The sequence below is a fragment of the Haliaeetus leucocephalus genome, unplaced genomic scaffold (assembly GCF_000737465.1).
Source record: "Haliaeetus leucocephalus isolate CR32 unplaced genomic scaffold, Haliaeetus_leucocephalus-4.0 Scaffold439, whole genome shotgun sequence".
In the NCBI taxonomy this organism is placed as follows: Eukaryota; Metazoa; Chordata; class Aves; order Accipitriformes; family Accipitridae; genus Haliaeetus; species Haliaeetus leucocephalus.
The window spans coordinates 6,636,079-6,649,801 of record NW_010972875.1 but is presented as its reverse complement, the minus strand read 5'-3'; the positions used below and the strand labels follow the sequence as shown (position 1 = coordinate 6,649,801).

At 35.7% G+C, this 13,723-nt stretch overlaps 1 protein-coding gene across 3 annotated transcripts in view; it reads left to right on the top strand.

The window, feature by feature from the left end:
* The window catches only part of FRYL (FRY-like), a 147,240-nt gene that overhangs the window by 113,091 nt on the left and 20,426 nt on the right, over window positions 1–13,723 (top strand). For all 3 annotated transcript variants that reach the window (XM_010574500.1, XM_010574501.1, XM_010574499.1), the window contains 7 exons: window positions 1,382–1,579; window positions 2,836–2,997; window positions 3,284–3,358; window positions 4,860–5,036; window positions 7,767–7,970; window positions 8,858–9,028; window positions 13,089–13,342. In XM_010574500.1, the coding sequence (XP_010572802.1) occupies window positions 1,382–1,579; window positions 2,836–2,997; window positions 3,284–3,358; window positions 4,860–5,036; window positions 7,767–7,970; window positions 8,858–9,028; window positions 13,089–13,342 (1,241 nt within the window). The remainder of the gene's footprint in view (window positions 1–1,381; window positions 1,580–2,835; window positions 2,998–3,283; window positions 3,359–4,859; window positions 5,037–7,766; window positions 7,971–8,857; window positions 9,029–13,088; window positions 13,343–13,723) is intronic.

Genomic DNA, 13,723 nt, shown 5'->3' with positions numbered 1-13,723 from the left:
TATGTACTTTAGATATTGTGCTCCTGTCAGAGTGCATTAGGCAAAATGGAATGATTAGCATAACTATAGTTCTTATGGCCTGACAGCTCCTTCCTTCGCCTCTAACCTTTATCTGAGCTTTCTATGCAAGCCCACACTACCATGGAATGTAATCTTAATTAGATGTTAGCTATCAAAATAATGGCACTAGCAAAAAAATATTCCAGAGGAGCCTATATATTTTTGATACAGTAAAACTTGTTACTATAAATGACAAAAGAAAAGATCATAAGTTAACATGTCTTGTTTAAATGTGGTGCTACTAAGCTGATTTTTTTAGTCCTCTGCAATCACAGTGCATCATAGCAAATTTAAATTGCTACAGGATGGTTCAAGTTTGAGACTACTTTTTTTATGTTTATGATGCACAGAAATTCAGGAGATTGTTCAAGACTCATTATCTACAAGGAAGCATATACTACTTAGAGCATTGAAAGTGGTGTTTATTTTTTTAATGCAATAAAAAAAATTATTTAACAAACATGGCATCCTAATTTAAAAAAAAAAAAAAAGGCAGACATCTTGCTAATTTCAGACACTGGCAGGTTTACGTTTCAGGTAGAATCCTACCATTTTCAGGAGTGTAAATCTTAACCTTCCCAAGGTGCTGCTTTTGGTGTAAGTCTCATTTGCAATTCATTCCACAATCTCTGTTGTTGAAACTGCTGAATTATTTACATTATTTAATCATCTTTTTAAGGAGAGTGCACTCAGCTCGGCCTCTGCCTCTCATACTTTCTTGTATGTATGTATGTTCTCATACTTTTGTCCTGGCTTTTTTAAGCACTTCATTGGTTTGATACTATATGAAAACCTTGTAAATGTTTTTGGTTTTTTTAAGATCTTTGAAATGTGTGAGGAAATATAAAGCACAAAATATTTTTGTCTGTTTCAAATTCAGTTTACTCGGCCCATAAGTGTAAAATAATTAAGGATGCCAGGGGGTGGAAGTTGTTTTGCTTTTAAATGCTATCAGTTTTTATCTTCTGGGGCATGAAGGGCAGATACTTCAGACAATGGTAAAAAATGTAGTGTAAATACAGGGAGCGAAGGACATGGAACAAGAGTCTGGTGTGGCTGGCACTGTGACCTGGAGCTAGTGAGCCTGCCTGGCTGGACCTGACTGCCTGCAGTGGGATGACCTGATACCTTGCCACTGCCTTCCTGGCACTTCAAGGTCTGAAGCTGCCCGCCTGTGTTAGTACATTGCAGCCACATATAGAAGATTAGAGCTTTTGGGTTTGGGAATCTTGCAACGGATCAGTGCAAAATCCTACTGTACATTAAAAATGGCTGTCTTGTTTGAAGTGATTGTTTTGTGATTTGTGTACATTCTCTTTAGAGTCCATATTGGAAGGAAGCCCTTAATATTTTGAAACTGGTGGTGTCTCGGTCAGCAAGCCTTGTTGTACCTAATGATATTCCAAAGACTTATGGAGGTGACATAGGTTCTCCTGAAATCTCTTTCACGAAAATCTTTAATAATGTCTCCAAGGAGCTACCTGGGAAGACCTTAGATTTCCATTTTGATATATCAGAGGTAATTATTATATTTAAATTACAATGCAATACTGACTTTCTGTTGCAAACTCAGATTTGTTTTCTGTTAGCCTTCTACATTTATATATTTTAAAATAAATATCATTTTTAAGAATGGAAGATGTTGAAGTTTTACATACACGTAATTAGAGTCATACCGAAAGATAAACTTTGAATTCTTTTATGTTGTGTTTTTGCCTTTTCCCCCCTTTGAATGTCTGGAGAGTTAATTACTAAAAGTCAATAGGATTACTCTCAAGGGTATTTCAGCTGTGTCAGAGAGCAGGCTAATGCAGCTGGCTGCGGCTTGCAGCTGAACATTCCAGGCTTTCATCAAGTGAAGGGTCGTGCATTCAAGGGCTGAGAGGATTAAAACCCTGTACTGCAGTTTTGGCGTGACTTTCAAACGGGGGAGAAAATTTAGAGGAGAGAATAGGATACAGAATATAGGAACCTCAGTGTGAGATGGACACAACTGGAGAAAAACCTCCTGTAGTTAAAAACCACACCCCTACCCCCCAATTAGGGTTCATTAGAACTCAGAATAATATATTAGTACAGCTGATACTCATTCTATGTCTGAAAAAGGGAGTATGGCCAAATGACTGCAGTGTAATAGAGGGATGTTAAAATTGTGGAAACTTTAGAAGTAATCAAAAGTAAGGGCTCCTGGTTGAAGCTGACCCTAGGTAATGATTGGAGATACAGATGTCTTAGGAGCATTACTTAAATTAGTAAGTGAATTTCTTACTGGAAGTTTCAGTGCATGCAGATAATTGAGAGACAAGATGAATTCCCACAGAGTTCACTGGAGTGGCATTTGCTGTCAAAATGGCTGAATTTGATCTTTGGTTTTCAGAAGTGTGCGTGTGTTAGTGAAGTTGCTTGTCTGTGAAAACAGTTTGTTCATGTCTGTGAGTGGCTCTTTAGAGAAGCTTTGCATCTTTTAAACTTAGAACACAGTTGTTTTTAAAGTGTGTTTAAAAAATATAACTAGATTGTCAGCATAAAACTTGCATAATTGAAAAAACCACAAAAGTGGGCAGAATGGCAGCCTGCTGCATAGGGTAGAACTATTCAGCTTTGTATTTCCCAGTGTACTGATGCTCAGTGGATTAGGCATGGGCTTTGTAGAATTAAAACAAACAAACAGGCAAACCCTCCTACATTTTATGTAAGACTAATTTCAAAAATCAAATGTGTGGTCTTTACTAATATAGATTTGAATTTTAAGAAAGTGTTCGTTGTCTTTGATAGACACCAATTATTGGAAATAAGTATGGTGATCAACACAGCGCAGCTGGTAGAAATGGGAAGCCAAAAGTCATTGCTGTTACCCGGAGCACTTCTTCAACTTCGTCAGGCTCTAATTCAAATGCATTAGTTCCTGTCAGCTGGAAGAGACCACAGCTATCTCAGGTACATGGTATCTCAAACGTACTATACATATATTATAGACACTATTTATGAATGTATAAAAAAAATTGTTTAAGTGTAATTTGAAGTCTGTGTTGTGTCTTAGCAAAACAGTAAATGCATATAGCATAAATTAAAAGCTAATACTGGTGAAAAGAAAAAAACAGTAAGATTCTTTTTAGAGGATGTCAGGATGCGAGATGACTAGTCAAAATGCAGATGTTTTACATTTTTACCTGGACCTCCAGCAGATGCCTTGCTATGTGATTTTCTTTGGTATATTTTTCAGAGAAGAACTAGGGAGAAGCTAATGAACGTACTTTCTCTGTGTGGTCCAGAATCTGGTCTTCCCAAGAATCCTTCAGTAAGTGGTGTTGGTGGTTTGTTTTGGTTTTTAAATTCCAGTAGTGAGAATGCTATTGCGTTTTCAGGTATTGGTGAAGTTATGAAGAGCGGTTTTTGACAAACTGGTTTTGGTTCAACACTTCACAAATCCAGTTGAAGAATTAAAAAGAGATGGAATCATAAGTAATGATTTACTGTTGTTCCTCAAGAAGTCCAGTGGGCACCACTCTTTACTAGTCAGGTTTCAAAACAGTATTTAAATTCAGCCAAAATCTCAGTGAATTTAGGTCCATCTTGTAGGGGAGGACTATATGTTTTAAAGCAAACATAAATTACTAGGTTTAATTCTTAATTCTTATCTTACATGGTTATCAAGACAAGATTTTTTTTAAAGCCTTTGGACTGGAACTCAAATCTGTCCTTTCCAGATTAAATTAGTTGACTGCTAAGGAGCTCTGTTGATCAGACTAATCCTTAATACTTCTTCACAGAACAGCAGGGCTACTCTGCCGCTCCAGAGTAGTGTGTTGTATCTTTGAGGCTGTATGAATTTTAATTGTCTTGGCTAGAAGAGGGCATTGAACTAGGTCTCCCCTGTTCTGAGTAAATCTCTTATCTAGTCCATTATAAATAAGATGCACTTTAGAGAGAAGGGGCAGGAATGGCTGAGGACTGCAAGGATGTTGATGCTGTATTGAAAATACCATAGAATCCATTGAAAATGACCAGTGGATCACATGCCTTCAAACTATCATGGATATCAGTAGGAACAATAGTCTTAAATATTGAGCAAAAATAGGCCAATGGCGTTACTTTCTGTGTATGGCATAGAAAAGACACCCATTGGCATTCTAAGCTTAATGGCGGTGATGGCATTAAGAGCTTTTAAAATAAAGTGAACAGCCTACCTTGGGTTACGATCTAGAATATTGTTTTTTATTGTGACATAGAAGTTCTTAGCTGGGGAAGAATACTGATGGGAGGTGGATCTTTAATCTAGTGGAGGAGTTTAAAATAAATAAAATTAGATGCCTGAAAGCTGAAACTGAAGACATTTTAAAAAATTCAAATGGAAATAAACAGCAAATTGTAATTTGTGAAGATTATAATCACTGGAAGCCAGCATTGGCTGCCTTTATACAGTCCTTCCACAGAAATTGGTAGACAAAAATTACATGGCCTGTGTCATGTGGATGATTATCATGATGAATTTTTTTGTTTTTAAGTTTGACTAATACTGTGGTTATGAAAATGGAAGGTTTGGGGATATATTTTTCTCTTTATTTGTACCTTTGCAACTCTCAGTTACATTAAGGAGAGAATGATATCATTAGTTTAAAGATGTAGTTTAAAATCCAACTAGTCTTGAAACAAATTGCAGTCTGCACTTCCCCTAGTATTGTCATTATAGCGGCACACTGACTGCCACTAATGCCATTAAATTGCAGGAAGCAGGATAGCTGACTTTTGGAGTTACAGAAGTTGGAATTTTTTATTTCTATTTTTACCCATACCTGCAGGTTGTCTTTTCTTCTAATGAAGACTTGGAAGTTGGAGATCAACAAACTAGTCTTATTTCAACAACAGAAGAAGTGATTCAAGAGGAGGAAGTAGCTGTAGAAGACAATACCAGTGAACAACAGTTTGGAGTTTTTAAAGACTTTGACTTTTTAGATGTTGAATTGGAAGATGCAGAGGTGAGACCTTGGGATTTCTTCTGTGTATTTCCATTTGAGAACGTTTTAAAAATTAGGTTATGTTGGTGCAATTCTAAGGAACTGGCAGCTCTTGTAACTAAACCAATTGGGAAGAATTTATGACATGATTGAACTTAATTTGCATGATAAAGAAACCCATGTCACAAACTTTGCAGTGTTAAGTTGTTGCAAATTGTTGGGTGGTTTTTGGGGAGAGAGTTGGGATTTTTGGGGTGGGTTAAGTGACTTAATCTGAAAATGAACTGATATGACAGTATAAGCCAATGATGGGATGAACACCTGGGTATCATGCAGTAGAAAACTTAATTATGGAACAATATGTTAAGAAAATGGTATTATCTTTGTTCCTGATATGTTTCTGCATTTTGAAAACATGAACAATAGCTTTTAAAGTTACAAACTGTATGATACACTATCTCATTATATACGATTGATTTGGTCACCATAATTGCTTGCATTGACTTTGACATTATATCTGGTTTGTTGCAGTTCTTAAATTTCCTCCACTTCTCCTGTCAAAAAAGAGAGAGAGGAGGTAAAATAAAATTAAATATCAAGAAATAGTAAAGATTCTGTTAACATTTGTTACTTGTTTGGGATAAATAAAAGGTTTCAGACCAGAATTTACTGAAGTATGACTGCAAAAGGACTGGGGAGAAGAAATCAAATGCTTTGTAGTTTCTTTCAGTGCTTTTGTTACAGTCTATACAAAATAATTTAATTAGTAATGGAGACCCTTGCAGGTCATGAGTGAACAAGCTACTAAGAATATCTGCCTATCTAAACAGTAAGATTATTCTTCTGATTAATCTATCTCTTTTTACAAAATCTTGCTTTTTTTCCCCCTAATACTTTAGTTTTATCTCACTTTCTTCATGCTTCCTCTGTATTGCTTCACTTCAGCCAATATTTGCATCTTGTAGGAAAAGTACAGGCTCATCATGGTCTATGGCATATATGTGACCACATACTATACAGATCCAATTTCCTATATTGAATGCAAGTGGTCAAACAGTTCAGAATCAAGGCTCAGTAGTAGTAAAACATTATTTTAACGCTATATGGGGCTTTGTAGGTAGGATGCCAAAAGTTGAAAACATTGCCAAACCAAGTTAATCTTTAACTTCATTTTCTGTATTATTTTAATAGCAGATCATAATGAAGAAAAGACAGTTTCTTTCTCATTACTTGCCTGTATGCAACATGTAGTGCTATACTTGGGAAAAAAAAAAGAAAAAAACACGGATTGAACAAATTTAGGGCATTACATATAAATTGTGCACTTGATAGAAGAGCAGCCTAGTTTGCACCAAGACCACAGAATATTTTTTGTTGCTAATAATTAAATGTCAACAGTATTAACTGGAGCTTTTACATTAAAATCTGAGTAATATTCAGATTAAATTTAAGGGCTTCAGCCCACAGCAGCTGTACTTTGTTGTAGTTGGGATTCTTTTGCTTTGCCATAACTTTTCACCTTTCTTGGAGCAAAACAAATTACTAAGAGAGAAAGAGACTACAAAACATTCAGTTCGCTTTGCATATGTAGTGCATCATGAAGATCTCTTTAAGTTGCCACAAGAGATACTCACTCTGTTAGAGCAGTTTTGGAAAACTGCACATCTTGGGAAAACTGCACAGTCTTGCACATCTGGGGCTAGATGTGGTGTTTTAGTAACTGTCCGTAGACTGGTGAAGTGAACTGATCAGGTTTTCCATCTTTCTTAGATGAATTGTTGAAGGTTGACAAAGTGCTTGAGAAAATCAAAGATCGTTACTGTACTTGTGAATTAAAACAATAGTGTTTTTAAGATATGGATTTCACTTAGTATGTTGGAAGTTTGAAACCCAAGTATCCCAGCTTTACAATGTGCAAACAGAAAGGATCCAGCTATTGGTGGTGTTTAGGGTGCATTTCATAAAACTGGCACAAAGGAGCTGCTAAAACAGTTAATGAAGGCATCGTTTTTTCTACAACTTGTACATAATTAATGTTGATGGTGCTTTGTCAGTTGGATGTGGTCAGTTTAGATTTATGTGTGTTAGTTAAAGAATTTCATCTAATGTTTGTTGAAACAGTTGCTTTACATGTTACACTAGAGAAAATGTATCATGAGCATGCTGGTTTTAGTGTTTTGTTGTCGGTTTGTTTATTTTTTTTTAATCAATCTCCCATTAGAAAGAGAAATTATTTTCAATACTAGCTTTTTGACTAAAGCTTTTTTCAGAGCTTGAATCAGTCTTTTACTGTTGGCAAATCTTATGTAATAAAACATTTTTCCCTGGTTCTAGAGTATCTTTAAGTGTTTGTCCTCGTTCTTTCTAATTATATGTGTTTTCCTTTTTGCTAACCAGGAGCTGCAGGTAAGTTGCAGCCTGGTGCCCTGGCTTGTTCATCTGTTGTTGTCTGTGGTGTGTTTGTACTTTCTAGTCAGATATATAAAATTGATACTGATATAGTTCTAGATTATATATTGAGTTACTTTCCAAGAAGATATTCAAAAGATTTCTACTTCATTTGCCATATATTTTAATTTATCTACAAACATCATTTAACAAGGTATTTAAAATTTTAATAAAATTAAAGGGCTGATTGAAACTCTGTTCATAATGCATTCAGTACTTGTGTTTTCTGTGTTGCATTTGTGTATTAATTTTATTATGTTGAGATTCATATATAGATGTGTGTGCAAACTTTTTTTATTACAGGGTGAAAGCATGGACAACTTCAACTGGGGCGTTCGTAGGCGCTCTCTTGACAGTATTGACAAAGGAGACACACCGTCTCTTCAAGAATGTCAGTACTCTGGTAGCACACCCAGCTTGAACTTGACCAACCAGGAAGATACCGATGAGTCTTCAGAAGAAGAAGCAGCCCTGACTGCAAGTCAGATACTGTCTCGTTCGCAGATGGTAAGTTATTTTTCTGTGAAAGGAATCTGAGAACTTAAGCTTTCACTTGCACTTTTAATGGATAAGTATGGCTCACACTTTCAGCCTAAGTGAACTAAAGAGGAACTAAATTAATGTGGCTAAGCTTCTTTTTCATAACAACATCAATGAAGGGAAAGAGTTACTTTACTTACTGGTGGTGCCTCACAGGCTTATAATTCTAGTACAACATTCGTTTTAGTGTCTTTATACTTACTATATTTGTTTAAATATAAGCACAAAATTGCATGTGTTATATATCAAGTGTGTGTCTTTGTGGATTCCTAGCTTCAAAAAAAACCCAAAATACTAAATAACAAGAAGAGCAATAAGTGCTCCCATGGGAGCCTCAGTTGTGTTTAACCATCGAAATTGCTAATTTAATTACGGATTTTGAAGCATGTGTACGTATAACTAAGGAAAATCAAGAATGCTGGCCACTCAGAAGTCTGTCTGCATTACATAAATGAAATTAGGAAAAAATTGACTGGACAGGGAGTAGCAGGGATAGTATGCTGCTTTTCAGACTTTAGGTGAAGTTTGTATTAATGTTGCCCATAACAAAGAGCTCTGCTCTTCAGTGGTTTTGGTCTAGCATTTCACCAATGCCAAAGACCTTTAAGAACAAGAAAGGAAATAAATTTCTGGATCCCAAGGATAGCTTCAAAATTCTCTTCAAAGTTACATGTTACAGAAATGCATGCGATGCTTCTAACAGTTTTAGTGTAAAGCTGTTAAACTCGTAATGTGTAAATAAATTCAAATAGCTAACCATACTGAAACTGCCTATTTCAAAACTAATGTGTTTTTCCCTGTAATTTATATGTTCAATAAACTGTGACGAATTTCACGTTTCTTTCTTTTCTTAGTTAAACAGTGATTCTGCCATAGACGAAACAATATCAGATCATGCTGGTTTATCACTTCAGTCTCAAGATTCCACTAGCAGTGTGGGAACAGAAGAGGTGCTTCAAATCAGAACTGAGACCCCAAGTTTGGAGGCTTCTCCTCTAGATAACTCTAGCAACCAGCTGCCTGAGGTGGGGAGAAATGTGGGCTGGTGCATGGCTGATTTGGGCTCCTTCTAGTGTTTAGTAGCAACTTTGCCTTTCTTTTCAACTGAATTTTCATCTGTTACACTGATTATTTGATTTGCTTTTAATATTTCTAACCTGTTGGAATGTTCATACACAATGTTCCCTCAGTATGAAAACCACTTGGGATGGACTGAGGGAATTTACCACAGGTTAAAAATATTCTTGAAGGGCTGATAATGATCATTTCATGGTGCAGAATGAAAATAGGCAAATATTCAAGATGCTTTTACTTGATATGGTTGAAATCCTTCATGAGCAACATTTTCTTTCAAATACTTTTTTATCCCTGCTCCACAGCCCCCCCCCCCCCCCTTTTTTTTTTTTTTTTTGCTTTCTTTGGGTTAATGTGATTGGTGCTATGTGGGAATAAAACCTCAGGCCAGCTGTGTTAGCAGTTGGTTCCGTTAAATAATCCTTTAAAAAGGACCACAGATGCTAGTGGTATACTTTTTTGGAAAGGCCTGTGTGGACTGAGACAGATTTCAAGCTAATGGCCGCCTGCAAATCTGTGAGTACTTCAGTTTCTTCATTTTTAAAATCTTTTGAATAATTTAAAATTTTAAAAAATTCATTTAAAATAAAACTCTCATCTGCTACAATTCCTACAATATTTAGCAGTTGCAGCTAAAACTCAATATGTTGTTTTTTTCTTGGATTTGAAGTGGCTTAATTTAGGTGGACTTTTTATCTCTTCAGTTAAAATTATTAATGCTGCTGGCAATCTTATTTTTATTTGGATAAGCATTGCTAATCCCATCTTTAACAGCACATACAGTTCTATTGAGTTTTCCAGAAAATTAAGCTATTCCTATGTGCATTTGAATAACCATTGCACAGTTTACACTTAAGAATGAGTCTTCAGCCAACTTAGTTTAAGCAGTCAGCTGCCTGGTTCAAGTGACTGAGGTTTCTGAACAAAGGCTCTAGTGTACCTGTTTGCTACCTAGAAAATCACTCTTATTAACAGGCAAACCACTCACCTAGCTAACATTTAATAAAGGTAACTGTAAGAACAAAAGACATACTGGGAGTACAACAAAGGGAAAGTATGGGTGACTGGTTTCCTGTGATTAAAATCCTCATGTTCTAAAAGTGTAATATTGTGACTTTTATAAAGCAGCTTTTTCCCACATTTTTTGTATTTTTCCATTATGATTATCTATACGCTTTTTTTAAAGTGTTTGGTTACATTGCAGTTGATAAATTGTCTTACCTTTTGTAGAGCACCCGTGCTTAGATTGTCAAACAAATTGTTCTGTTAGCGCTTCATCTGCTTGTCTACAACATGCATTTGTGTTCCAACAGAATTTTGGGTGAGGAAGAACACTTAATCTGGGTGATTTTTTTTCCACATAGATGTTTTATGTTAAGATTTCAAAAGGGAGAAGCAATATATAAGCTGGGATTTTATAGAATGAAATTCACCACAATAGAACTTTTGCCTTCGCTGTTGTTCACTTGTGGCACATTCTCAGCTGTAACTCATTTTTATGTTTTCATAGTTCTTTGTGAGACAGCCTTCATACTTGGATTCATTGTTCTTCTGCAGCTCCCTTTATAAAATCACTATACTTCTGATAATCCAGGTGAAAGCATTCGCATAAAAAAAACACCAATGTCATTAAAAATATTGAAAACGTTTAAACTGGGCTGTAAAATAATTTCATGACTAAGCAGCATCCAGAAAAAAGTCACTATATCAAAAAAAAAAAGGCAGCTGCAAATGCATATAAATACAATTACTAAATGTGATGTGTTCCAGGTTTATTCTGTGCTTGTTAGAATAGAGGAATCGGTCAAATACATGTGTTCTTCAAGCACAGTTCAAACACTCAAAGTTATCTCTCTACAAGAGTTAGCTATCTAAGTTGGATTTTGTTGTTAAAAGGGAGAGCTGGCTTTATGCCTCTTAACATAATGACCTTGAAAATTTGCACACTATCAACTCAGTGAAAAATCTGTGAAGCCAGTAAAACTAATGTTGTTCTGAATTCTTATACTGCACAACTTACAGCAGAGTGCAGTTGGTTTTTCCTATGCTCATATACTTTACATATAACTCTTTCAACACAGGCATTTCATTGCATGCCAAGTGTCAGTTATCAAAATGTTTTTAATATAAATAAATATGTATCAAAATTTATCTAAGGTAAAATAAAAAAAATGGAAGCCATTATTTAAAAACAAGTGTGTGTGCTGCTTAGATGCAGTTGAGTTCCTTGTTCCTATTGTAGAGATGCTGAAGAGTTAAGTAAATAGTTTACTTAAATATGTTTGGCTGATCCCCAGTAATAGCATGTATTTTTGCAAAAGGGACATTTCACATTCCAGTTGGGAATTTACAGTCTAGTGTACAAGAATATTTTCAATTTTGTACAATAAGTTTTACAAGCTTAAGTACATGAAAGTTTCTGACTAAAATGATTCTCTATTTTACTCACTTGCACTGTGGATTTATGAGGGAATGGTTTACTAGAAGTAATTTTCCTTGTGTTCTGTGTAGTTGTCAACTATATAAATCACATGTTTAAGATACTTAAAGAACATTCATGTTGGTAGTAGACATGTCCAGTGTTACACAGAAAACTTCAGAAATCAGGAGTCATGGCACCATGAAGATTAACTTAGCTGTAAATTTATTAACTAGCAGTTAAGTATTTTCTAAAAGTGTATCCCTCATATGTACATCTACCACACATGATCAGTGCAGCTCTGTATCATATGTTAACATCTATAATAGAAACAGACCACTGCTTCAATCCAAATTATTTTGCTGCGGTATTGTAAAAGTGTCTTAAGTTCCCGTGTGCCTTAGCTGCTCAGTGTGACAAAACGGCAGCTCTGTGGAATAAAATCCCAGATTTAACTTTTACAAAAGAGGCATTAGAAGTGAGGTCACTAGCTGTGTCAAATGACAGCAGTGTCATATTGAGGAGTACCATAGTCAAAGTGAGATAAGGTTAGGATCACTGTGAAAGAAAATTATAAGGTTCTGTTTAAAGGTGAATTATCTTTTCTAATATGTGTACAGTTATTTATCTGTCAGAGGATCTGTTTAGACTGATGAAAGCCATGAAGTGATGTGTGTGCTTGGAGGCTGTCCAAAGGTTTGTTGACCAGTCTTGGATATGCCAGTAGAGGAAGACAAGCACACTAAGAATGAAAATGTGTGATAATTTGTGCCTAATTTAGGAAATAGCAAGTACAAGAAGGTGTTGGTTTTATTCCACAGAAAAATCCAGTAAAAGGTTTCAAATGGATTCATCGTAACTTAACTAAATCTGCATTCTCTGTTCAACACAGCAATGTTAATGAGTATAATAATGCTAATGGAGGAAGAGGGAAAGGGTCATTCTGATATTACCTACCTGAGTTTAATCATTGTCTCTTTATAACTGCTGGTGATGGAAAGCCTACATTTAGAGATTCAGGGTTAAACCCTTAAAGCTCCCCATATTAACAGTAATGGCAAAATAATAAAAATAGTGGAACGTCCCGTTTCCTTTGTTCATCTGTTACACTGTTGCTCAGTTATGCTTTAGAAACCTGTTAAAATGGAGAGCAGAAAGGACAAGAAATGTTCTGTACTGGTGCCAGACCCCAAATGCAAGCACGAGGCAGTCATTTTGGTCCTTAACTAGAAAAATAAAATATGAAAGTCTTGATCATGTTTGTTGTGATCTAAATATGTTTGAGGCTATTTGCAGATATTTTTCTGGGACTGTTCCCTTAACAGATTTAACTGAGTGTATTTGAGAAATTGTATTTGCTATAAGTCATATTCTAGTATATTAACATTAACCAGAAGTTATAAACATTACAAACAGACTGCCTGTCTTTGCTGAAGTAGAACCATGTGAACAATCGAAAGAGCTGAATGATTGAAGTATAAATGGATATTTGTAAACTATTTTTTATAAATTTGTGGCCTTACCATAATAAAAGCTGATAAGAATATGTAAGCCCTGACAATAAAAGTAATAAAAGTATGTTTGATTCACAGGAAGGAAGTTCAGCAGTAAGGGATGAACAGGTTAGCACTGCTAGTGAAGACACTGGGTTGTATCTACTACAAGAACAGCAAGACTGTCTGGTCTGTCATGAATCTCTTGAGTTGGAAGAGATCCCAGAATTGGCAGAGGCAGCAGCTCCTGAGAGCTATTCTGAATCTATCTGTGAAGAGGATGTCACTCTTGCTTTGAAAGAGCTAGATGAGAGATGTGAAGAAGAAGAAGCTGACTTCTCTGGTTTGTCTAGGTAACATTAATATTGGTTCTAAGTAACAGAAATTACATGTTGTCAGTGCATGAATCAGAGAAAGTAGGCTTTCTTATGGTGTGCAATTTTCCATGAATCTCATAATACAAGTATCTAAGATGATGTTTTGCATATCTGAAATAATGGTTGGTTGGTTTTGCCTGTCATAGCAAATAAGCTCAGTACTTAGCTCAGCAGTTGTTTCTGGTACAGAGAAAACACCCATGCAGGAAACGATGAGAATTCTTGAGTAAAAGAAACCTAGCACATTTCATCACCATCAGTAGGACAGAAATGTGAAAAGAGGACAGAGGGCATTTTGGAGCATTTTCTTGGCAGCCACCAGCTGCAAGCAGTATAACATGGAAAAGCCCTTGAACT